This window comes from Mirounga angustirostris, unplaced genomic scaffold (assembly GCF_029215605.1).
Source record: "Mirounga angustirostris isolate CCGP_5_RB_7025 unplaced genomic scaffold, mMirAng1.0.hap1 SCAF_17, whole genome shotgun sequence".
Lineage (NCBI taxonomy): Eukaryota > Metazoa > Chordata > Mammalia > Carnivora > Phocidae > Mirounga > Mirounga angustirostris.
In genome coordinates this window covers 21,027,960-21,053,338 of record NW_026991725.1, presented here as the reverse complement: position 1 = coordinate 21,053,338, position 25,379 = coordinate 21,027,960, and the positions used below count along the sequence as shown (strand labels likewise).

Here is a 25,379-nt window from a genome sequence, read left to right as displayed (position 1 = left end):
GAAGAGGAGGGGAGGTGGGATGGGGGCTCCCGTGTTTTTCCAGCTTCACTGGGGTGCACCTGATGAAACCGTAAGATTATCTGAAGTGTGCAGTCAGAGTTGACATATGTATACTTGGTGAAAGGATTTTCTCCGCGGGGGGCTACTTTCCTTCCACGAAGCTGAGGACCAGCTGCACTTCTGTTTCACCCAAAGCGTGGTCTGTTGGGGGAGTGAGCTAGGGTACCGGAACCTGTGGGGAACGACTGTGTGTGTAGTGAGGCAGCGGGGTCACATCTTGGCCAGTCAAGGGCTGTCTTTGCGGGAAGGACAGGCACAGGAAAGGCAGAGGCTGCTACGGGCCGTGCGGCACGGGCTCTTAGTGCCTGGACCAAAGGGGCAAACAGCTCTCCAGAGAAATCTCCAGTGAGATTCCCAGACTCTGTCCCACACTCTGACAAGGAACCCCCACTTAGAGTGCTTCCCCTGGAAGCCAAAGGGGACACTGGCTGTCTCTTCTCCAGAATGAGGAATGTGTTTTAATGCTCTGCAGCTAGCGGTGTGGGACGCCGAGGAGGTGGAACAGAGGGTGGGTTGGCACTGCAGCCCGGGCGCAGGGGTGCCGGGGCCCCTGGGGCTCCGGGGGCCCAAACACACCAGGTTCCACACTCCGCACTGACAAAACCCAAAGGCAGAGAGACCAGTTGTGCTGAGACAAGAAGGGAATTTATTTCGGGGAGGCCAGCACTGGGAAGACTGGACCAACATCTCAAAAACTGTCCCCAAAGTGCTGAAAATACTTGCAGGTTTCTATACGGAAACTGGGACAAAGGTCGGTGTGTAGCTGCAGGTGGCATTGAAGGTCAAATCCATCAGTGTCTTGGGGTTGGTCCTGCGAGGTCCTGCCGGCTCAGGGCGGTCCTCGTGGCTTGAGGGGGGTAGTTCCAGTCCCCATCACGGGATGCTTTGCCTGCAGGGTCTTCTGCCTGAGTTGAGATCATCTAGGAAGAAGAACGGAGTCAACCGGAGAGCTTGCGGTCAAAACGGAGGGGGCTGACGTCCTCCCTCAGTGCGGGTGCGGGTACCGGCTCTCAGTGCGGGTACTGGCACGCGCTGCCCCGGGCAGGGACAGACGCGAGGCTCCGACCATCTCGGGGACAGGCACTGCGGGGCGGGTGTCTGGACGGGCGGCGAGGACGGGCTCGCTGCCTCCGCACCGAAGCTGGGCACCACGCAAGGGGGCGGAGCTGTGTGCACTGCCGTGAGACAATCTAGGGCCCGTCAGGGATGCGTGTCAGGCTGGAGACCCCGACCGCACCGGAGTGTGAGTGTGCGCGCGCGGGGCAGGAGGCACTGCGGGGAGGGCTGCGGGCCCGAGGCGCCGAGTTCCAGGCGCGGGGCACCCCCGCTCCCCCGGGGAGAGGAAGCCACTTCCCGCTCCCCAGCCCCCAGCGCCTCCTCGTCTGCGCGGGCCGTGCCCAGAGGTCTCCGCCGCGTCCGCCTCGCGGGTTGGGCGGCGGGGCGTCCGGGGTGTGGCCGTCGCGCGGCCCTCCTCCCGAGCCGCCCCGGGCCCCGCCGCCCGCTCCACGTCTCGCCTCCCGCCACGCCGCGCAGCCTGCTTCCCCGTACGGCGCTGGGGGCGCTTTCCGCGCCGCCCCCCCGGGCCCCCTCCCCGCGGACGCGCTCGCCGCCCGCCCCCCCTCCCCCGGGCCCGGCGCCGGGTCCCCTCCCGCGGGGCGGCGTAGGCGGCCGGCGGGCGCGTGTCCCCGCGGAGCGGGCGGAGGGGCCCGGGGGGACGGCGGGGGGGCGTGGGGGGGAGGGCGGCCGGGGTCCTGTGCCCGCGCGGCCGCGGGGCCCTGAGCCGACCTGTCTGTCGCCCGCAGGCCATGGCCCACCCGGAGCGCACGTTCATCGCCATCAAGCCGGACGGCGTGCAGCGCGGCCTGGTGGGCGAGATCATCAAGCGCTTCGAGCAGAAGGGGTTCCGCCTCGTGGCCATGAAGTTCCTGCAGGTAACGCGGCGCCCCCACGGCCCCCGGGAGCCCGGCGGCGGGCGCCCCTCCTCCTGCTCGCCCGCCGCCGCTCCCCCCACCCCCCGCCGGCTCCCGCCCCCGCGGCGATCCCGCGGCCCGCGAACCCGGGCGCCCTCGCAAGGTTAAGCGGAGGTGACGTGACGGCCCGGGGAGCAGCCGGTGCCCCGCGGTGGCGCGGAGAAGCCTGTTCCTCGGCCCGGCCACGCGGGCCACACGTGCCCAGGGTGCGGGCAGACGGAGCTCCCCCCGGTGTAGGGCAGGGCCCGGCATTTCCACACTTTACATTTGGGGCACCGATCTGGGCTTTAAGGGGGAAGTTAAGTATTGAAATCTTAACCAGGCCCATCTGGGAAGAGGCGAACGTTCTCGGTTAACATGTGAGATGTTGGAAAGGGCACTGGACATGGGCCAGAAGAGTGACATAACCTCTGACGTATTTCCTTCAAAGGCAGCCAACGCTTAACTCTCCACATCTAGATTCTCAAACCACCTACTTCTTAGGATGTTAACACCCCTAATACCATTGACATTTTGAGGGTGTCTTCATGATGGGAACAGTCTTTCTGCACTAAAAAGAGTATCAGTGTCAGGGTTTGGGTGGGATTTCTGTTTACACCTTGGGTGGGCTAACATGTTACAGGACTTGGAGAACCTGCCTTGGGAATGGGGGCGGGGGGCGGATTCTGAGGATGGGACAGCGCCCTATTTCAGCTTCTCCAGGGTACTTCCTAACTGCGACTGCCTTTTGCGTGCCAGGCCTCCGAGGAGCTCCTGCAGCAGCACTACCTTGACCTGAAGGACCGTCCCTTCTTCCCGGGGCTGGTGAAGTATATGCACTCCGGGCCCGTTGTGGCCATGGCAAGTGCTTGCGGGGCCGGGGGATGGGAGGAGGGGCAGGGAATAAGGGCTGGTACAGAACCCGGCTTGCTCAGTGCGGCATGGCCTCTTTTTATTTTTTATTTATTTATTTATTTATTTATTTATTTTTTTGGCATGGCCTCTTTTTAGACACCTTCCCCAGCCACTCCAGATTCCTTTGTTTTACAAATGGATCCTGCTGGAGCTAGAGCAGTTAGGAGCTTGGGAGGAAGAAGCAAGGGGAACCAGACCTTAGAAAAAGTTCTCTGTAACCCAGTAGTCTGTTTCCTCCTCTGGCATTAATGTCTAGCTGGGAATGAAGAGGAGTAGGAAGTTTGGGAGGGAGGCACTGAAATCGGCCCGGGTTCTCGGAGGATGGCTCTTTGTTCTTCCTGTTCTTCCCCTGCCTACACTTTCTGCTTTCCTGGGAATCCTCACCATATCCTGCACTAAGTCCTTCCCCCTGACCCGGTTCCAGCCCGATCACGGTCTTCTACCCCTTCATCACCGTTTCCCCTCGTGCTTGTGGCTGCCTGAGGTTCTTCCGTGCTGTTCATCTTCCCCTCGGTTAGGTGGGAAGTCCCCGAGTTGGGTAGATGGTTTCTGTGTATCCGAGCGGTACACTGGGGATGGAGCCCGGAGCACCTCCTACAGGCCCCTGCTGCCTAGTGCGGGCTGAGCTGCTTGGCCGAGTCACCGACTGGTCTGACGGGAGCGAGCTGGGAGGCACGGGTGAAGGTTTGTACTGCAATGGTCCCAAGTGACAGATCTGATGCAGTTCCTCTTCCCGACTGTCTCCAGGTCTGGGAGGGACTGAATGTGGTGAAGACGGGGCGAATGATGCTTGGGGAGACCAACCCCGCGGATTCTAAGCCCGGCACCATTCGTGGGGACTTCTGCATTCAAGTTGGCAGGTAAGGCCTGAGGGGCATGGAGGACTGTTTCTCAAAGGCACTTCACGAGGGGGTATTAAACCTTATCGGTGTATCCCAGTTTTAGGAAAATTTGAACTTTTAAAATTAGGTGGAAATGATCACTGGATGAAAGTTTTCTTCAATAGTGACTTCCCTAGGCTACTAAAATTTTACCTAAGGCCTCCTCGCACAAGGGAGCTTCGTGTGGTAGGTCCTGTGGGACACAGCAGAAAGCGCGGAGTGTGGGGAAAAGCCTCGGCTTTGCTCCTTGTGGCTGTGGCCATGGGTGTGCCACTTAACCTTTTGGTTAAGCCCCCCCTAATTTTATGGTTGCTTTTAAGAGGAAATATTCTGGGGGTAGTCTCCTGCTTCGAGTGGCAATTTGGCTGAAAAGGTCTGCAGTGACTCCTTTGCCTTAGCCATAAACAGACTTTGGCACTTTAAAATGTGGTAACCTGGGGGACGCCTGGGGGGCTCAGTCAGTTAAGTGTCTGCCTTCTGCTCGGGTTATGATCCCAGGGTCCTGGGATCAAGTCCCCGCATCGGGCTCCCTGCTCAGCGGGGAGCCTGCTTCTCTCCCTGCTTGTGCTCACTCTCTTTCTCGCTGACAAAGTCTTAAAAAATAAAATAAAATGTGGTAACTTGGGGCGCCTGGGTGGCTCGGTCGGTTAAGCATCTGACTCTTGATCTCAGCTCAGCTCTTGATCTCAGGGTTGTGAGTTTAAGCCGCACGTTGGGCTCCATACTGGGTGTGGAGCCTACTTTAAATAATAAATAAAATGTGGTAACAAGTTATTTGTTCTCTTTCTTAGGAACATCATTCATGGCAGTGATTCTGTAAAAAGTGCAGAGAAAGAAATCAGCCTCTGGTTTAAGCCTGAAGAGTTGGTTAACTACAAGTCTTGTGCTTTTGACTGGATCTATGAATAAAAGGTGGACAAAGCATCAGTCCCCTTTGGCACCACTGTTGACGTGGCCCTGGACACACCTCTTCATTCCAGTGACTTGGAAGTGATGGCATTAGTCTTTCTTTTCTAAAACGCACTTAGCAATAAAGCCTTTGGAAACTGGTGCAGCCTTTTGTGCTTACTTGCTATGACTGCAAGAAGTGACTTGGTTCCTTGGCTTTCGCAACGTTATCCAGAACTAAATAATCCTGCTTGCTGTGGAAGAATGATCTGACCCTTCTCAGCACCAGGGTGTACTGCTAGACTCTAGGAGGTAAAGTAGAGAGGCTGAAGAGGACAAGTGTGGCACTGACTGTGTGTCTAAAAAGGAAGTGATGAAATAAATATCCTGACCACCTTAGAGGATTGTAGACATGTAGATTTCTGTACAGTGAATTTGTTGAAACTCAAGTGAAACAGAGTAGTCAAGTCCAGATTTACATCTTTGTTGACTGATAACTGGGCAAGTTATGAGGAAAATGGAAGTCTAAAGACATTTGTAAAATGAGGATAATACCACTGCAATGCAGGTTTAAAAGAAAGAATGTATCTAGTGCCTGGCCCCTGGTTAAGTGTTCTCTGCAACCTTACCCTCCTTCTTAACTCTTCCCTGGAGTGAGATAAGCCTGTTTTCTGGGCTACATGCAGTGACTGGTTACAAAATTCTTAGTGCCTTTTAAGGTTAATTCTCTCTCTCTGTATCTCTGTGTCCAATGAATAAATAAAAAAATCTTAAAAAAAAATTTTATTTGAGAGAGCGAGCATGAGCGGGGGTAGGGGGAGAGGGAGAAGCAGACTCCCAGCTGAGCAGGGAGCCCGATGGACTCCTGGGATCATGACCTGAGCCGAAGGCAGACCAACTGAGCTACCCAGGCGCCCCTGCATTTTTTTTTTTTATTTTTTTATTTTATTTATTTGAGAGAGCGCGAGAATGAGCAGGGAGGAGGGGCAGAGGGAAAGAGAAGCATTCTCCCACTAAGCAGAGAGCCTGACACGGGGCTTGATCCCAGGATCCTGGGATTATGACCTGAGCCGAAGGCAGATGCTTAAACGACTGAGCCCCCCAGGCACCCCTGGATCTGCATTTTAATGTGTTTTGAAGTCTCGCAGTGACACGCAAGCTGAGGTATTTGGATGGACAGCAGTTAATTATGGGCTTATTCTGTGTCAAGGCTGTTCTAAGAACTGTACATACATGAATTTATAGACTTCACAACTCTTAGGAGATTGGTACTGGTATCCCTATTTTACAGCTGAGGAAACGGAGTCAAGTTACAGAATTCACAAGGATGGTTTCAGTGGAAGCAGCTGGCTTCGGACCCCATGCTCTTGTTACTGTTTTACTACCTTTACCTAGTTTTCCTTCCAAATGACACCTGAAAATTTTGAGTTCGTAGGGTACCTGAAATCAAATTTGGAGCGGGGAAAGGCGAGAGGAAGGGTGTGAACTTCGGGACTTAATTCGGTAGAACTGAACGAGAAAGGGTGGACTATGGTGAGATTAAAGTTACTGCCTCTGGAGTAAGGTTGGATTTTGGACCTCATCCTATCTCCCAGGTAGCTGTGTGAATGTGGACAACTTCAGAACCTTTTATGTTTTCCATAAAATTTTTGGAGTACATATTAAATACATTATTTAAATGCCATAGCCTCAGTTAACAGTTTGCAAGAGGAAATCCTTTACTGTTGTCCCCTGAGCTCAAGTTTTCCCAAGGGGCATGTAATGGTTTCAAGAATAGTATGTGTATCTCAAAGCTCATAGGACTGTAAATGAGAGCTAAGCTGGGAATTCCCACGTACTAGGCAACCGTTCAAGCCATGTAAGGTAGAAAGCAGGGCAGAAGTTAGGTTCGGCTTTTTTTCTTGCAGTGTGTTATATTTTTCTAAAGTGTGATGATGAAATTAACCCCAGAAGACCCAACCCATCTGTTATCTTACATCCATAAAATTCTCTACAAACTTTTTTTTTTTTTTTTTAAGATTTTACTTTATTTGACAGACACAGCGAGAGAGGGAACACAAGCAGGGTGAGTGGGAGAGGGAGAAGCAGGCTTCCCGCTGAGCAGGGAGCCCCATACGGGGCTCTATCCCAGGACCCCGGGATCATGACCTGAGTCAAAGGCGGATGCTTAACGACTGAGCCATCCCAGGCGCCCCTCTACAAACTTTTTTTAGTAAAAACTGAAAAATTTACTAAGGACTTAGTTGTTGGTAAAGGGGGTATCTTGCATTTCCTCTTCACGGAAACAGCAAGAGGCAGCCGGGATCATTTATTTACATCCTATGAATTTTGTCTGCTATTGAGATTAATGGAGCTTAAAAAAAAAAGTCGCCCAGCAAGCACGCCAACCCTGAAACCCCAGGTTGTAGCTACAGGAAGGACTCTCCCCACCTGTGGCCCGCACTCCCCGCTGCCTGTGCTGTGGCTTGGCCATTTACCTTTGTGAAATCTTGGCTCAGACGCAGCCATGTCCACGCCATACCTGGGGCCTAGGGCCCCCTCCGCGGTTCCTCCTTGTCAGCCAGTAGCAAACGTGCCTGCTTTTCCCTCAGGTCACAGGTCCTGTGAGGAAGGAACCCACCTGGCTTTCTCGGGGGCTTGTGATTGCTTATAGAAGGTGTCCAATATCTGAATAAAAAAGGAAACCCCTCAAAGACCAAAGCGTATTAAAGAATTGCTCCAATACAACTTAACTTTAACGTTTTATTTTGTGTAAAAAAGGGCAAATTTTAGTGAATTATTTTCATCTTGTACACAAAGTTATAATTTTAATGCTTTTCACATCCATGCTGAAAATTTGCAGTTTGGTAAAAATGAAAGGAACATAAGTTTCTCTGAAGGAATTTTTCACGCCATTATATACACTTCATGAGAAAGTCTCAAATACTTTCTCAGTGATCACAAGTTACCAAGAAAATAAAAGATTAAATTTGTACAGATATTGATCTATATATCAAATACATACAGAAATGATGTAAAAACCTTATGCAGTTTACTTTGACCTCTGTCCTCAAAAGATTTGCCCAGGGACAGATGCTTTTCTTTTGTATAAATGACTGTGGCTTTATTTAAAATATGAAAATCAAAGGAAGCAACCCCGTTTCATCACAGTATTTTTAAAATCCCTTCCCAATAGTAAAGGATCATTACCAAATATATAGCACCATAATACAAGTATTGATGGGAGAGGGTATTCACATCACGCAAAATTAATATAATAAAAACAAACAAACACTGAAAACCCGTGTTAGTATCCGTAGAATAACAAGTTGATAACAGCTTTAGCTTTCCTCATACACAGCAAGGAAAAGGTTAAAGAGTTTAAACTACCCAAAATCCCCAAATAATCCTAACAGGAAAAAAATGAAAACAAACCCAAGGTCAGCAGTAGAGTTTGAACCGTAAAAGAGAATGGGGCTATTGGGTTGTACAGCTGGAGTTATGGCTAAGACATCAATCTCCTCTGCACTAACTTTTCTGTTCATCAGCAGCAGGAGTTAAGAGCCTGAACAACGAGGAGGGCTTCAGACTGTTTAGACCGTAGGAAGTCCTTGCCAACCTTTAACTGTTGGGCATGGGATCGAGACGAGAAATACTTCACACAAACAGGTGGGACATTCGAAAACGCTCAGAGCCTGGTTTTGCTGTGTGACTGGAAGCTTCTAAGACCTGGCTACAAATGAACATTGTGCACAGAACTAATTACCAGGCTCCAAATCAAATCCTTCCTGGTTTACTCAGTTCCCCAAAGGGCCCCTAAGCCCCAGGTATGGCCAAGCACGCCCTGCAGCTCCTGTCATGGAACCAGAGCCTGAGAATGAAGACCGTGGTAAGCCCTGCTGTGAAAGTCTTCTAGGCTTTTCGCTTACGGGAAGATTCTTAAAAGTCAAAGATTTGGGAAGTGTGAGGATGTCACATTTACAGTAGGTCCCTCTCAGTAAGGTTGTTTAAGATAAATATCCAGTAATTTAACAGCTGAATTCACATATATTTGACACATGAGAATCAACCTGTCGTTGATATGATCTGCATTTATGCCCCTAAAGAGTCAGTATTAAGAAATGTTGACATGCGATTCCATACATTCTTACACTATAAAGTAACAAATTTTACTTCCAGTAGCAACTACAAAACCTTATGTTATTAACCCCTCTTGCATAGAATGAGGTAAACCTGTGTGTATTACCAATGCTATTATTCCCCAAAGTAGAGCAATATTTTAGAAAATAAATTGCTGGTTTTTAATGTTCTATGCATTTTAAAATTCAAACAAAAATCTTACCTAAAGTGGTCTCCTGGGGCTTTCCATTACCATTTTTTTTTTTTTTTAAAGCATTCCATAGGCTGAAGGACTTTAGAGGTTAATCATTTTGATTAATTTCTAATTAGCCCTACCTATATTCCAGAGGAGATGGCCAAATGTTACCACTCTGAAGAGGCCAGGCTAAGACCCAGAAGCACTTCTAGAACAGATGCAATTAATTCCTGAGAGTTTAGTTTATGAACCTCACTGGTAAACGCTAGAGCTCTCTCATTCAGTCACAACTCAGAAAGTTAGAATGCAGAGAGCAAACCTTTCACCAATTTACCCTTGTATCCTTTTTTTAAAGGAAGCCATGTGAATTTTAAAGTAGGGAATGTTTGAAATGGTCCAAATCAGTTATTACTGTTAAAATTAATTTTGAATACAATTAAAAGACAATTCATACTATATATATATATATATTTATATATATGGAATTTTAAGAAAATTAAATTCTCTTTCAAATTAGGTTTTTTTTTTTTTTTTTTTTAAACAAATCCAGGATAGTTAAAAGCAGAGCTGGAATGATTTTGAATTCTAAACTGATTTTTGGCTTTAAACAACTTTTGATTTGATTCTACTGGTAATACAGAAGAACATCTGTTTTGGGGTGTGGTTATACTAAGTATTATCTAACAGATGGAGGGAAATGGCAGGGAACTCATCAGAATCCCTCTCGTGGGGTATCTTCTAGTAAGGAAAAGAAAATGAACGAAGGACAATATTGCATTTTCCCCAACCCCTCAACGTGTAGACTTATCTTGTCAACCATTCCAGTTTAACACTTTAGTGTTAGGATAATTTTAATCATTTTTTAATTAAAAGAGAACATATAAAAGTATCCAGAGTTCTTCCAGTTTCATATAGAACTCCAAATAAATTTTCACAGAATGAAAAACATTTCTGTACAAACATTTAAAATGGGCTGCAATAAAATGCCAACAAGCAGAATTAATTACCCCTTCCATGATCTATGTGGTGATGAACCCTCCACGAGGGGGGAGGGGTTCAGTTGCATATTTCTGCAGCAAAGGAAGCTGGAGATGTGACTGGCCTAACTTCTAAAATCCCAAAATCTCCCAACAGGTACCAAAAAGGTTCATTTGTAATGACAGTTCATTTGCATTTACAACTATATCCTTCTTAAATCATTTCCTTCAATCCTGCTACCTAAACTTTAATCTTACCAAAAAGTTAGAATTTCAGTTGTTAACAATGCACATAAATCCAAACTTGGAAAATATTACAAAATTCTTTCAAAAGCTTCAAATACAACACAAAAATTGTCCATCTTTATAAATTGAAAAATTTCCCCCCACGACTAAAATAGTTTCCCCACCCACCTGAAAAATCTGGAACTGAAATTTTCTATGTTTAGCAAAATGTCCCAGTAGAAGAGTCCCGCTGTACAGCTCGAGTGATTATAAACCAGTCCCGCCCTCCACTGCAGCGCCCTCTCAGGGCTCTTGTTTGATGTAGAAGCTGGCAGAGCCATTGCTTTCCTGATCAGATGCTCCTTGGAGGAAATTATAATCCTCTCCGTCTATCAACTCCTCCTTCAGCTGCAATGTCGTCACTGCAGGAAAGAGATAAATGTATGGGCTGTTATTAAGCCTTTCTGGAGTATTCAGATTACTTTCAATCGTCAGCTTCCACCAACTTTACTAGGAAGACTTCATGTCTTCAGTGACTCTTAAAAATTAACCCCCTGAAGTATGAACATTTAGTTCATTTTAATTTTCAAAGCGTATCAGCAGGTAAGGAAAGTTCCATAAAGAACAGTAAGATCCTGCATGCTGGACACTGCACGATGGACATCTTCCATGAAATGGTCAAGGTAATGGTGAGCACTAATTTGGCAAGAATAGTTAGAATTTTTCTTATAGTATTCACTTTTATGTCAAGGTCTATGTAACAACGACCTATTTCTCACACGATTCTGAACTATAATATTTAAAATAAGTAACAACACAATAAACAGGACTTCGATATAATCTTACTATTTCCAAGGAGTACCTTTATTAAGAAGATTCCCTGTAGAAAAAAGATATAAATCTGATAATCTTAAAATAGTACTATAAATAATACAAAGTATTCTATCATCTATAAGATGGGTATTATGTATATACAAAATTTACATATTTGTAAAAACAAATGATAAATCTGATATTAGATAAACACCTATGTTAAACTTAAAATCATGGAAAACTTGAGTAATCATTTTAGGTAAAATAAAACTACTGATGTCGGCAATGTGAAAATCACTGGTGCAAAAGAGCCAACATTGCCAGGGGCAACACCGGACAGCAGTACCGGGGGAGTCCTTACCTGAGGACTTCCTTTTTTTATTAAAAAAAAAAAAAATTTTTTTTTTTTTTTTAATTTTAAGTAGGCTCCACACCCCACAGGGGGCTTGAACTCAGGACCCTGAGCTTAAGAATCGCATGCTCTACCGACTGAGCCAGCCAGGCACCCCTGATGACTTCCTTTTTAATGAAAACCAACCAACAGTATAGACAGTCCTCAATTTATAAATAGGTCCAGTAGGTCTTTATTTCTGTGGACAACTGTTTTTCAGTTTCTAGTATTTTCAGTGGGGTTAGATTTCTTGACAGCCACTGAAGTCGTGCTAGTCAGAATCCTTAGGGACAGGAGGGAGGGCTCTTCCTAAGCATGGGCAAGGATGAAGAGAAAGAAAAATTTTTTCTTTGCTGGGCCCAGCAGTGGTCTTGGGCAAAAACCTTAGGTTGTTTAATTCTAAGATTTTCCTATCTCTTTATACTTCCTTACTTTTTAAATTAAAATGATCTCAGCGAGGGGCTAAAAACTAGTCTTAGTGACTACCAACCTCTCAGAGATGTGTCCAGGTTTCTTAAGGTGTTACCGTTTAACCAAAACTGAGCTGGTCAAATTCCAAATAATAGAAAAGGATGGGTGATGTTGTATGCCAACAGTAATACTGACTGGGATCTAATCCCATGGTGAGCAGTGCTAGTTTTCTTCTCCAATTCCGTCAGCACACAGATGTGTCACATCAGAAGTCACAAACTGTGTCCTTCCCACTCCCTCGCCTGCGTCCAATGGTTCTTTTGAATTTGACGGAATATTCTGAAACAAGAGACTTCACCTAAGACCCGGGAAAGCAGGGAGACTTGGCAACAGGAGGCCAGCAATCTCTGGGGGCTGTGATCAGTGGGAACTCCCCGGCTGCTACGCTCTGTAGCCGGGCAGCCCGAGCCTCCCTCTGCCACGGTGCCTGCCACCAACGAGCACGTGCAACATGTGACTCCCACTCCTGCCGGGGTGCTACTCCTCCCTGAGGGGACTGGTCCGCTTCCTGCAGGCACCAGCTCCAAACAAAAAGTGCAAACTTTTTGTTTCTTCCATTATGGAACTTTTCATTACAATCGGAAAGAGAGGATGCGCACATATATGGAATGTAAATTGGGAACTGCTTATATAGAAAAAAAGGTCAATTTATGGGAAGAATCAAAGATGAATAGGAAGCCAACTAAGTTTTCATGAAGCACTAACTAGACAGTGTCACCATGTGGAACAATATTAAAATGGTTACACTTTTATTTTTAAAGGTTTTATTTATTTTTCGAGAGAGTGAGTGCGCGTGCACATGCACACACAAGCAGTGGGGAGGGACAGAGCAAGAAGCAGGCTCCCTGCTAAGCAGGGAGCCCGATGTGGGGCTCCATCCCAAGACCCTGGGATCATGACCTGACCCAAAGGCTGGCAATTAACAACTGCGCTACCCAGGTGCCCTAGAATAGTTATGCTTTTAAAGTCAAATAGTACAGTCATAGAAAAGTATTTTCTTTCCTGATCTTAGTTACAAAAGATTAGTTCCAAAAATAGTGGTCTTTGGTGCACCTGGCTGGCTCAGTCTGCAGAGCATGCGACTCTTGATCTCAGGGTTGTGAGTTCAAGCCCCACGTTGGGTGTAGAGAGTACTAAAAAAAAAAAAAAAATCTTAAAAAAAAAAATAGTGGTCTTTGACATCTTATTTAATAATATACAGAATAATCTTTTGAGAGATGTCAATTCATTTCATTTTACTTTGGTACTTGTTTTGGTAATGGGTGTTAAAAAACTTCATAGCCCAAAGACAGAAAAGCGAATACACTATGCCTGTAATAATAGCAAAACAAACACGAATCAGGCTGTTGGAAGTCAAAGCAAACAAGACTGTGCAGTTCTTTTCTTTATTAAAAAATTACTTAATATAATTAAAAATGCTTTTATGGAGTGTGAGTATCAAGTATATAATAGTTATCCTTCAAATCTAACCAACACACATTAATTGTTAGGACATTTGAACAATACCGTGAAAATAAAACATGGAAAAGAAAAACCTTCAGTTTCATTAAAGGTGCAGTACCCACGATAAAAGGTTGGTTGAAACCGTATCTTGTCATAGGATGGTCAGATGGCTACAGGAATGAGAAAAGAACTCCCATGCTTCAAGACCAAACATGTTCCATTCAAACCGATGTTGTTTTGTTTTGTTTTTTGAAATGTAAGAAAGGTAAGTTGAGATTCTAAACCGTTCCGAAACTATTTGCATTTACTATTAACAACGAATTTCTGGATTATGCTTCTATGCATCTTAAAATATGGAAACAACGTGCTTAAAAAAAAGTAACTCAAGATAAAGGTGAAACGTTCACTCAGATGTGGAATGCTTCCATGCAAAGTTTCACTGTATTTCATGGAATCTAAAATAAAGCCTGTCTGGTATCTTCACGCTAATGAATGATGGATGAAATCAAATAGACCCTGTGGCCAAACGTCACCTTCCATGCAAGTGCATTTTCTGAGCTCCGTTTTAAAAAGGAAGTCACTTTGTGGACTAATCAGTAACATTTCCGGGGGTTAAACTAATGGAAATCATATTTTCCTAGCTGGGGAAGTCCATAAATAAATTCTCAGTGGCTAATCTAACTGCAGCTTTCAGGTAGTTAACACAGGAATGCAGTCCTCACACCGTTTCAGCAGAGTAAGATCACACCACATCCCACGAGATGTGCCCCCAGCTGAGAAGACACTGCAGACTCCGGTGGAGATCGTGTGTCACGCAGGAGACCCCCTGGTTTCTGTCCCATGCGTCTACTCTGAGTTCTTAGGTTTTGCCAATCCTAGAAGTTCTATTTTACATGAATCAGTAACCTCTCACAGAACACGACACACACCTTCTAAATTAGTCCAATGCTTAAAGAAAACACCTAAAATCCAATAAAAATTCAAACATATTCAGAGCTCACAATATCTACAGTTAATGACTTAGATTAAAGAAGACTATGTCATAAATAACAAGTACAAAAACAAAGTCAAAGAGACAAGAAAAGAAATTGAAATGTTCTTTAGACTTTGAACGTTTTTCCACTAAAGACCAGATAAACTTAGATTTGCAGTCCTAACCTATTTTTTATACAAAAAAGGCATAGTAATTTCCTCTAGATATAAGGATATCAGAGTGATCTACACAGAGACGGACTAGGGAGGATGAAGATAACCTAATACACCGGTAGGGAGGCAAAAGCTAAAGAACATATCTTAAAAGGCACCCCCCCAAAAAAACCAGCCAAAAAACCCCCCCAAAAACCAAACCCCCCCAAAACTTCAGGTATAAAGACATTATCAAACAGAGAAAGAAGAAGAAAACAGAGCTAGGTATTAAGTCCCCATCAGGGTTTTCAACACACAAAAGGCATTGTGAAGACTACCGATTAAATAAAACCACCGAGTTGAAAAGCAATAGCTAGGATAACGGCAGAACACACGCCGAGGCCTGTAGGACTCTGGCTGCGAACCTGTCTCTCCGTACTCATGTCTGAGGTTCATCACATGCAAGCGAAGCCTTTCTGATACTCTAGGATAATACGTTTGCTCTCAGCAATTACAAAAGGCAAAACCTTTTGCAGTTTTCCTTACAACCTACTAGCTTGGCCAAACCAATTAAATTCAAATTAAATGTCACTTCAGAAACATGAAGTTATGGGAATGAATTTTACTCAAATTCAACACCAAAATTATACAAGTACTTATCTCCAAGTTCATGTTATTCAACTACAATGGTGGTAACAGTGTTACCACAACCTGAATTCCATAGGAACGCAAAACACATCCTTCCTAGTGAGTGAGAGACACTGGAATGCTATGAGCAAAGCCTCATCTTTGGGTCTGATTAATCAGGCTGATCCCTAATGGTGTATTTCTCCCCCAGGTCAAACCACATGGAATTCTGCGATGGAAAATGTTCAACTATTTTAATGAAACAATGAAACAGTACAAATTGTCTCACAATTCCATCAACTGAAATGATGAGCTTTACCCTAATGTGAGGCTCAGAAGCGGTTTAAAAGAAAATAAAACTCCCTCCCTGATGATTCAACTTAGTGAAGTGACTACCAAGGACTAGTGAAGATGAAGTTTTTAGTTGAAAGACAAAGAAAAATTTAATGAGTCAGCATCTGTCATGCCAGACCATGCTTTGTCTCCCACCGCCCTGCCCAGACTTTCACCCCCTGTAGTACCTGAGGTGCTGATGTGACTATTACCTGTTTTGAGGCTGGGACTGAACTCTCGGCTAGTGCTGGGAGGTGGGAAGGCCTCCGGGGCTGTCTGTGCTGGAAGGGTTCGATATGGAGGAGGAGTCAACTCTTCGTCACCAGAGAAGCTCCTCCGCACCCCACCTGTCATGGGCAGGCTCGACAAACTGACAGGCTTCTTCCCAATTGGCATCTTCCTCTCTAAATATCAAGTCAAACTAAAGTAAGCTTTTACTTACATGTGTGGTAAGAAAAGTGCATTATAACTAGGAAAGACTGTGTTGCATAGGATACTCTGAAAAGAGAACCAACTATGCAAGGTCTGTATTTCTGAAAACAAGGAGTGTGAGTGTGTGTACGTGTGGGGGTGTATGTTCCAGGTGAATGATAGGGGGGATTATTTCTGGTCTCTTGAGAGCCTGGTAATCCTGGTTCCTGACTCTTAAATCAATTTAAAATACAACAAAGCAGGGCACCTGGCTGGTCCAATCAGTGGAGCATACGACTCTTGATCTCGGTGCTGTGAGTTGGAGCCCCACGTGGGGTGTAGAGATTACTTAAAAATAAAATCTTAAAAAAATAAAATGAAATAAAATACAACAAAGCATTTTCAAGCCCAGCTAATATCTTTAAAATTGTCATTCTGGGGGCACCTGGGTGGCTCAGTCGTTAAGCGTCTGCCTTCGGCTCAGGTCACGATCCCAGGGTCCTGGGATCGAGCCCCGCATCGGGCTCCCTGCTCAGCGGGAAGCCTGCTTCTCCCTCTCCCACTCCCCCTGCTTGTGTTCCCTCTCTCGCTGTGTCTCTCTCTGTCAAATAAAAAAAAAAAAGACAGTCATTCTGAAAAAAAAAAAAAATACAACAAAGCAAAATGAACTACTAGAACATTTAGTGTGGAGAATAGCTGGCTAACTTCCTTCAAGAAAATTTTACCTTGAGGGGGGTTGAAAATCCAATGGAAGAGAGAAAAGATTTTATTTATTATTTTTTTTTAAAGAAAATTTAAAAAAATATTTAATTATTTAATTTGAGAGAGAGAGAGAGAGAAACAGCATGAGAGGGAAGAGGGTCGGAGGGAGAAGCAGGCTCCCCGCCGAGCAGGGAGCCCGATGTGGGACTCGATCCCAGGACTCCGGGATCATGACCTGAGCCGAAGGCAGTCGCTTAACCAACTGAGCCACCCAGGCGCCCAAGCATTTCTAAAATTTAAAGCTTATTGCCTGCAAGTACTTAAGCAATCTAATTTCTTTTGAAACACGTTTTGGTTATAGTTTCATAGGTAAACATAAGCCTTCAGAGACTTATATGATGCTTTCACCAGCAAAAAGTACTCTAAACTTTGCAAATACTGAACCAACATACTGCATTAGTCAGTTGAAAGCTGAAGGATACTTACATATCTCTGGGACTATAAATTATATCTGTTTTATATAATTATATATGTTTTCTTCCAGACTATACAAATGACCAAGGCAAGAGCAATCAGAAATTATGCTTCATGAAATCAGGACTAAAAGATAAATCTAAGTCAGACAGTATTCCTATGTAAAATGGTCTGGAGACTAAGCTAGTAGTCAGTACATGTTCAACACTCAACCGACAAACCCAAATCACGTGCAGCAAATCATTTAGACTTTTCCTAATGTATGACACACTCAGAGGTAAAAATCCAAGGAGGATCTCCAACTCTCTACTACTTCTAATAGCCCCTGAAGATGGTTCAGAAATTAGTGTGCTGGGTTTCCTGCTCCAGAAACCTCGAAAAAAATACGGCTTTTCAGATTGGACAGACCACATGCATACAACTGTCTATCTGATCCTCTTGGCAGAACATTATCATTACTCAAAAGCACTCGTTAATAGTTATCCCTTTATAGCATGAACACAGATCTCTGCAAAACAAGCTAGAACAATGAAGCCCATCAACTATTTCTGTTAAAAAAAAAAAAAAAAACCACAAAGCAACCAAACAAAAAAACAACACTACCAAAGAACACACCAATGGATGATTTTGGGTACAAAAAGACCGAAGAGCTAGAAGATGAAAAAACCATTGAGCCAGAATATAATAATCTGTAGGCAAACTTAAAAGAGTTTGTGGCTGATCTGCTAACGATACTGCATGCAATGGATAAATCAGGTTTATAAGAAATTCCTTCATATTTGGGCAAGTCAAGTCTTATAGGAAAAAGGTCTCATGAACTATGTAATGAGCAATACAGAAACAGTAAAAGGAACGGGGAGTTACAATGAAGACGGCTGCTTCTTCACTCACACAGCACTACAATTCCTTAACCTCAATTCCAAAATTCACAGTTTTCCTGTAAAACTTTGGCAACAAAACCAGATCTCACTTGGTGATACTATTTATAATCTTAATTTGGCCCATTTAATACAAACATTTACATATATTTTGCTTCAGAAAACGTGCTAGAGTCTGCAAGGGGTGTTACATAGTATAAGCCACACCTACTATACTTCTTTTCTAAAATCCGAAAAGTTCTGAATCCCAAAACACATCTGGTCCCAAGGGTTTCTAATAAGGGACTGTGGGCTCATAGTCCTTTTCCTTCCTATGTCCAAAGGGCAATTTAAAGGCATGAGATGATGATGCCATAATAGTAAGAGCTATTACAACGTTACAGTTAAAGAACATGATAAATTTACAGCTAAACTCATTTTCCCAGCTAATCCAGAAATGTGGTACTATTAAACGTCACTAAAAACTGGCACATGGATATTATCACCTCATTAGTTTCGTACTTCTTCCCATGTCCCTGGCCCATAAATTCAAAATCGTTAAACCCCTTAAGCTGGAAATAAACCCAGAGAAGTCACATTGAGGGAGGCATGTGAATTGTGTACTCAATGCTCAGGAATTATTTCTAAAAAATACGTCATGGAGTAATCAATGTTCTTAGTTCAACACCTTGGAAAGAAAATTCTGAACCTCGGTCTTGTCCAATAGAAAGTGAAAAGACAGGCTAATGCATCTTGTGCTCTCCAACCTCACAGAAAGCTTAGTGATCACGTGTGCTATGGTTAGTCCACTGACAAAGCCGTCATGTGGATTCTTCCTCCTCATTTCCAGCGACATGGGGATTGCTTTGAGCTGCCTGTTTGGCAATGTTCTCTAAAGTTCTTTCAGGTGAGTATCAAACCTGGCAAGCAGCTAGTGGGCAAAAGAACTCTGGACAAACGGGAGGCCTACGCCTCTGATATAAAAGAGAGGGCGAGAGAAAGGCCTGGAGGTTATCAGTGTTGAGGCTGACGTAGTTTCATGCTGGGAGGACACGAGAGCACCACGGCAGGGGCTGGTAGAAGTTTTTAGTCCCCCAGTGGGAAAAAAAAACTATGAACAAATGACTGTAATCAGAAAGTAAGGATATATTTGATTCTTCATGCTGCTTCAGTCTCTTGGTTGGTAATGAGACAGATTAACACTTATTTAAACATATGGCAAGTCAGCTGGAACAATCTGTTTTAGTTTTAACCCTCAAATGTACTTTTCACTTTTAAAAGTACCTTTATATAAAAATAATCTTATCTCAGAATGAAATATTCCACAAGTGTCACGAAGAGAAAAACCTGTGGCTTCCTATGTGTGTGGGGGGGAAGATTTTAAAAGAATCAAAATAGAGCTATCAATACATCCTATATTATTTTGGCTATTAATGCCAATAGCCATTCATTGTTAGGTTAAAAAAGAGTATAGAAAGGATATTTAGAAAAAAATTTTTAAGCTTGACTTTGTTAGCCATCAACTTGAATTTCTTATAAATATCATCCTAGAAAGAGAGTTTTGGTTTATAAGAAGGATGGGTTTCTTAAGCTCTAAGTCTGTTGTAAATATCAAGTACTTCCCTTTTTAAAGTTTTATAAAAAAGATTTAAAAAAGAATCGATTTTCAGTAGGTTTATCTATCATTTCAAGAACTATTTGTACTCTCTTCTTTACCATACATGTTTTACAATATTATGGCGATCATTTGTCCTGTCCACTAACATGTAAGTGTTTCTCCTTATTGAGAAGGCTTGCCTTTTATGGTATACTGCACCTTTAAGCAAAATACATACTGCACAGTCATTGGCTCTCACAAGGGGTATTAGTTTCTGTGCAAGAATACTGTGACCCCAATTGGTTAACAACTTAGGAAATGTATATAAACACCATGTGGTGACCCACTTTTCTTATGTCCTTTGTATTGCTGGGACTTAGCCTTTTTCTTCTGTTTTGATGAACCTGATTGGCTTTCTCTTGATGCTGAAAAATAAAAGGGAAAATTGGTACCAGATAAACATTGTGAGCACACAACTCTAGATACACCTTAGATGAATTATATTTACCAAGACCATTATGCTTATAAAAGTACATGATGCTTTGAAAATAAGGGTGCTTGTTCCTGTAAAACCCATGATACCAGACAGATTCCACTATTTATTCAATAAGCACTTATTATATACAAATACATTTTAGCCTATCATTTCAAACTCATTAAAACAAGTCTAGTTCCATTTGGAGGGTGCTCTTACTGTGGTGTTTCTGCCTAGAGTCATTATGTAACTGACTACTGGGTTCACACTGCTGTGGTACTCATGGTCTGAGTCTGTGATAGTGTTGTTGAGTCTTAAGATCTTACCTGGCAACCAATCAGACAAAGGTATATTCTTGTCCTGTGAGCTCACAAGATGACTTATGTGAAACAGTCCTCTGGAGAATTGCTGATTTTTACAAAAGGACACCTTTTCTGTATACCAACTTACACTGTGATGCCGGAGGCTGTAGCTGATATCCAGTTAACTGACACCACCCTACAGGATAGAGGTCAGGGGACTCACAGTCTACCCACTGATCATACTCTTCTTCCCATCCGTCAAAATGTATCCTCAAGAGACGATGAATAATTCGAGTTACTGTGGCTACACATATTAACCGTGGCTCCATGAGATCTACTGCTTCTAATTTCATTCCTACACGAAATCCGTGATTTGGAACATCCTGACAGAGAAGCAAAACATTACCACTGGTGAAAAGAAGAAGGCATGAGTCCACTATCACCGAGAAAGGAAAAAAAAAGAAGCAATGTAACCAAATAACCTAATTTAAACCAAAAAAAAAAAAAAAAAAAAAATCACAAACAATTCTTTAATTATTAAAACATATGAAGGTGAAGTATTTAAGAACTAGTTAGGAAATGTGTTCATTTCTATTTTACTCAGATTAAAAACGAAGCAAAGTCTGAAAACAAGCTTCATAATCTAGGTAAAGAAAATACATTGTTTTATTACTATATATTTATTTATATTAATCTCCATTAAGAAATTCTAATATAAAGCCAAGACATTTTGATCAACAATGATTTGCATTTGTGAGGCATCAAAAAAATTCCACATTAACTATTACGCCATTATTTACATTTACCTTATTAAATAGTTTTACTGGTGCTGCAATGGAGCCAGTTTCCCTGAGGTAGTCAAACCATTTAAAAGGAAGTTTTGTGTAACCTGAAAAACACACCTGATTTAACTAGCAGTTCATTTAAAATTAGCAAAATAGTAAAATGTAGATAAAAAGTTAACTTAGTACACACTAAGATCTCAGATTTTAGGTTATATAATAAACTTTTAACTCTTGCTCTAATACTGTTGAATGCAATCATCCTTCCACGTTATAAGGATTTTCTTTCGTTTCTAGACAGACACAGGTGCACCTACTTACCTAATGCAAAAGTGTCTCTCTCCTGTCTACCACAAGAATTCCAGACTTTTGCTTTTAAAATCCTAGGCTTAGGACAGTCTAGCACTTCATACTTCACAGTGATATTTTTCTTTCTTTGCAAGAAAGAAACCTGGCTGGGCAAATACTATTTTTATAGACCTCTGTTTTTAGATTTCCCCCCCTTCTTTTCTTAAGAGAAAAAGCCAAGGCTCTTATACTGAAATTAGGAAAGACACTGGTTAAGCCTTGAGAGTTATTTAAGGGTATGCCTTTTTTTTTTTTTTTTTAAAGCCACATGATACTCTAAAGATGGAAACTTGCTTTCCCTCAAAGGCTTTAGCCTGTATCTATTTTTAACAAAAGTTTATGTGTGCAATTACCTACATCACCATCTCATTAGGGCTTAAAGAATACCAATTCATATTATAAAATGTACAGATGCTCAGGAAAAATTCTATACTAATATAATTTATTAAAGCTAGCTAGAATACAGTGCTTTATATTTTTAGAGCACCCCACAGCTCTTGTTGTGTATATGTACGTTTATATATACATATGCACATATCAAAGGTGCACACAGCAGAAAATCCAGGGCTGTGTTAAATGATGTAAATAGATACCATGTAAAAAGAAGGCAAGGAAGAAGACCCAGTGTACATATTAGGATGAAGTACCTCTAGGTGGAGTAAGTTCAATCATGTTAATTTCACAGAAACCAACAGGGAAAATAGAAGGGGAGGTTGCATGATAACAGAACCAGTCAGATCCATCTGCTGCTTCTGAGCCATCGATCCCAATCATCAGGAATCCATCAGCCAGCACCTTTTAAATTAAGAGAATTCCAAGTATGTGAAATTAGATACCACTAGTATAAATGCGATCCTTTAAATTGACATTCTAAAAGAAAGAAAAATCTATGGCATAAAGGTCTCTTCAAAGTGAAAAATGCTTCTTCACTGAATTATGTCAGTAACTGAAATGATAATGAAAAACCTCCGTAAACTGCAGCGTGTCCAGAACAAAGGCAGGGTTCCACAGAAGTGACTTCAGGGGTCTAGGACAAATAGTGCCTCTGCCAATGGCTAAGGTGCCGGCTGCTGTGGTCCCCATGAAACAGGGCTGAGTGTTCCTCTCCAATTTAACAGTCTCGTCTAGGCAAGGCTCGGAGTCCTGATACTCAGTGTAACTTTACTTCTTTCCTTCTGATTTAGCACACAGAGGAGTTTTTCCAAACCTTTCCCCGGTTTGTCAAGCCTCCGCTTTACCTCTTATGCTACACACATCCACGCTCCCGTATAACAGAAAATAAGGCCTTCCTGCGCAAGGGTCCCCATACTCCTTTCTCTGCACCCCTGACTGCTGTAAGATGTAGTACCCTACCCCCCACAAACTTTTCCATCTTGTCCGATTACCGCTGGTACTTTGCTCCAAAAACACTATTTCTTATACTCTAATGTCTCCCATTTTCCATTACATTAAAAAGATTTAACAATACTTTATTTTGAAACAGTTCACACTTACAGAAAAGGTACAAGAACAGTACAATGAACTCGTAGATACTTCACCCAGAGACCCACTGCCAGGTATAAACTACGTAAGTCTTTGCAGTCTGATTTCTGTCCTGATCCTACTAAAATGCTAAAATCACCAGTGGCCAAGTTTGTCAAACCCACTGCCTTTCCCCCAACATGTACCCTCCTCAAACCTCGGCCTCCCTAAAGTATCCCATACCTGCTCACTACTCTCAACTCTCTGAAACATTTTCTCCCGGACTCTCATTACATTACAGTCTACTGACCTGGTCTCACCTCTCCTGCTTGGTGATGTTCTTGTTGGTGGCGTCCTTTTACCTCCAACCCTTACATTTCTGATCTTGGCCCTTTCCTTCCTGTTTTGGCGATGTCACCTACGCACATTGCTTCAGTAACCGACCTCCATGCCCACAACTCCTCCAGTTTTATTGGGAGCTTGTCTCCCTTGCAGGGTCTTAGTCCTGCCTTTTCCCTGCATGCTAAACAGATCCTCTGAGAGTCCAGGCAGGCAGGGTGTCAAAGCCAGCTCTAAAGGTAAGAAAGCACCAGGTCCGAGGACTCCCCCTAAGGGTAGTCCCTCTATCTGTGCCATGAACTCTCTCCTTACTACACTGAGAACTGCTTTCAGGCTTCCTCTCTGGACAGTTCCCATCTTACACTGCTTAACTTTCCTTTGGTATGACCTCTGTTCACACCAGAAAGCTTTTCCAAGCTCAGAGGGCCTGACCAAGTATTCCAAGCTTGCCATGACGGGGTGCCTGGGTGGCTCAGTCGGTTAAGTGTCTGCCTTCAGTTCAGGTCATGATCTCAGGGTCTTGGGATCGAGCCCTGCATTGAGCTCCTGCTCAGTGGGGAGCCTGCTTTGCCATCTCCCGCGGCCGTGCGCCCCCCACCCCATGCTCTCTCTCCCCCCTCCAATAAATCAACAAAATCTTAAAAAAAAAAAAAAAAAAAAAGAACCAAAGCCTGCATGACCTAGTTCCACGTTATCTTTTAGTTTCTATCCCCAAAGTGTCTTTCTCCTAGTTGTTTCTACTACATTGGACATGTACAGTAACTTCCTCTTCAAGCTTAACAGCTCTGCCTACACCTTTGGAAAGGGCTACCCTCACTCACATGAGATTCTTTTCCCCTTTCCTAACTACAGCTGACCAGAGTGGGGACTAATATCTAACCTACAGAGGACCAAGCCAGAGGCTGGGCTCAGCTAGAATCTCTCTCAGGATTAGGATTAACAGACCCTGAGACTGTTGTCAAGTCATGGGCTGGAGCTAGAACTGAAAGCCTATCATACAGAATGGAGCTCGTAGCCACACACGGAGACTGAGTGAGCAGGACTCCGGCCATAAGAGTGAAAGACAAGTGGCAGAGACTCAGAGCAGAGAAGAGGTGGGACAAAGAGGCCCCGAGAGATGGAGAGAATTCCACTGGCTTTCCAGTTCTCATCCTGTGGCCCTGCGTGTCTAGGAGACTGCCTGTCCTTGGGATAACTTTCCTAGAGCGAACTTGAGTGGGTTTCTGTTCCTTATAGAAGAAAAGCCTTGGCCAGAATACTCCGTGCAACCTGTTTTTTTTTTCGGCGGGGGTCGGGAAGGGTAGAGCGAGCACATGCACAGGGAAGGGACGAGGGAGAGGGGAAGAGAATCTTAAGCAGGCTCTACGTGTGGAGCCCGACACGAGACTTGATCTCATGACCCTGAGGATCACGACCTGAATGGAAATCAAGAGTTGGACGGTCAACTGACTAAGCCACCCAGGCGCCCCTCAGTGCAACTTGTTTGATGTGTACTGTGTGAACAACTTGTCTCTTCCAAACCCGGCCTATGCTTTCCTATCTTGATGTTTTTTTTTTTTTTTAAGAGAGCAAGCGAGCGAGAAACAGCATGAGAGGGGAGAGGGTCAGAGGGAGAAGCAGGCTCCTCGCTGAGCCGGGAGCCCGATGTGGGACTCGATCCCAGAACCCTGGGATCATGACCTGAGCCGAAGGCAGTCGCTTAACCATCTGAGCACCCAGGCGCCCCTATCTTGATGTTTTTGTGCACGTTGTCTTTCTACAACAGTTCCCTGCATCTCTGCTGGGCTGTTTTTCCCAACCCTCAAGGTGAAGTTTTCAAATCTCTTCTCTTCTATAAAGCTTTCCCTGATTCCTCTGAGACAATGTGATCTCTCCTTTATTTGAATTCCAACAGTACTGTGTACCCTTAAGTCACAGTCGATCCTGAAACAAACTTCTTTTTATATATCTTACCTTGTTCTACAAGACTATAAGCTTTCTGGAGTCCAAACTAAACCTAGTATGGCAAGTAATAACTAAGTAATTCCTTTATTTTTTATTTTTTTAAAAAGATTTTATTTATTTGACAGAGAGAGAGAGATGGCGAGAGAGGGAACACAAGCAGGGGGAGTGGGAGAGGGAGAAGCAGGCTTCCCATGGAGCAGGGAGCCCGATGCGGGGCTTGATCCCAGGACCCTGGGATCATGACCTGAGCCGAAGGCAGACGCTTAACGACTGAGCCACCCAGGCGCCCCTAACT

At 43.8% G+C, this 25,379-nt stretch overlaps 2 protein-coding genes across 13 annotated transcripts in view; one reads left to right on the top strand and one right to left on the bottom strand.

Moving 5' to 3' along the window:
- Positions 1–683: 683 nt before the first annotated feature.
- The window catches only part of MBTD1 (mbt domain containing 1), a 79,852-nt gene continuing 55,156 nt past the window's right edge, over positions 684–25,379 (bottom strand). For 9 of the 11 annotated variants that reach the window (XM_045889170.3, XM_064582376.1, XM_045889171.3 and 6 more), the window contains 5 exons: positions 21,988–22,135; positions 21,017–21,099; positions 20,359–20,593; positions 19,781–19,858; positions 7,576–10,611 (listed from right to left, as the gene is read on the bottom strand). In XM_045889170.3, the coding sequence (XP_045745126.1) occupies positions 10,493–10,611; positions 19,781–19,858; positions 20,359–20,593; positions 21,017–21,099; positions 21,988–22,135 (663 nt within the window). In that variant the 3' untranslated portion in view covers positions 7,576–10,492. Of the gene's footprint in view, positions 981–7,170; positions 7,361–7,575; positions 10,612–19,780; positions 19,859–20,234; positions 20,594–21,016; positions 21,100–21,987; positions 22,136–25,379 lie in introns of those variants that run through there. The other 2 variants (XR_006793264.3, XR_010408420.1) reach the window with 2 other exon arrangements.
- LOC123854137 (nucleoside diphosphate kinase B) lies at positions 1,276–4,855 on the top strand. 2 transcript variants are annotated; one of them, XM_054510883.1, is made up of 5 exons: positions 1,276–1,303; positions 1,863–1,991; positions 2,769–2,870; positions 3,672–3,784; positions 4,597–4,855. In XM_054510883.1, exons 2-5 carry the CDS (start codon positions 1,866–1,868, stop codon positions 4,712–4,714), a joined length of 459 nt encoding a protein of 152 aa, XP_054366858.1. In that variant the 5' UTR covers positions 1,276–1,303; positions 1,863–1,865; the 3' UTR covers positions 4,715–4,855. The 2 variants fall into 2 exon arrangements, with proteins under 2 accessions (XP_054366858.1, XP_045745119.1); XM_045889163.3 differs by lacking the exon at positions 1,276–1,303 and adding an exon at positions 1,450–1,604.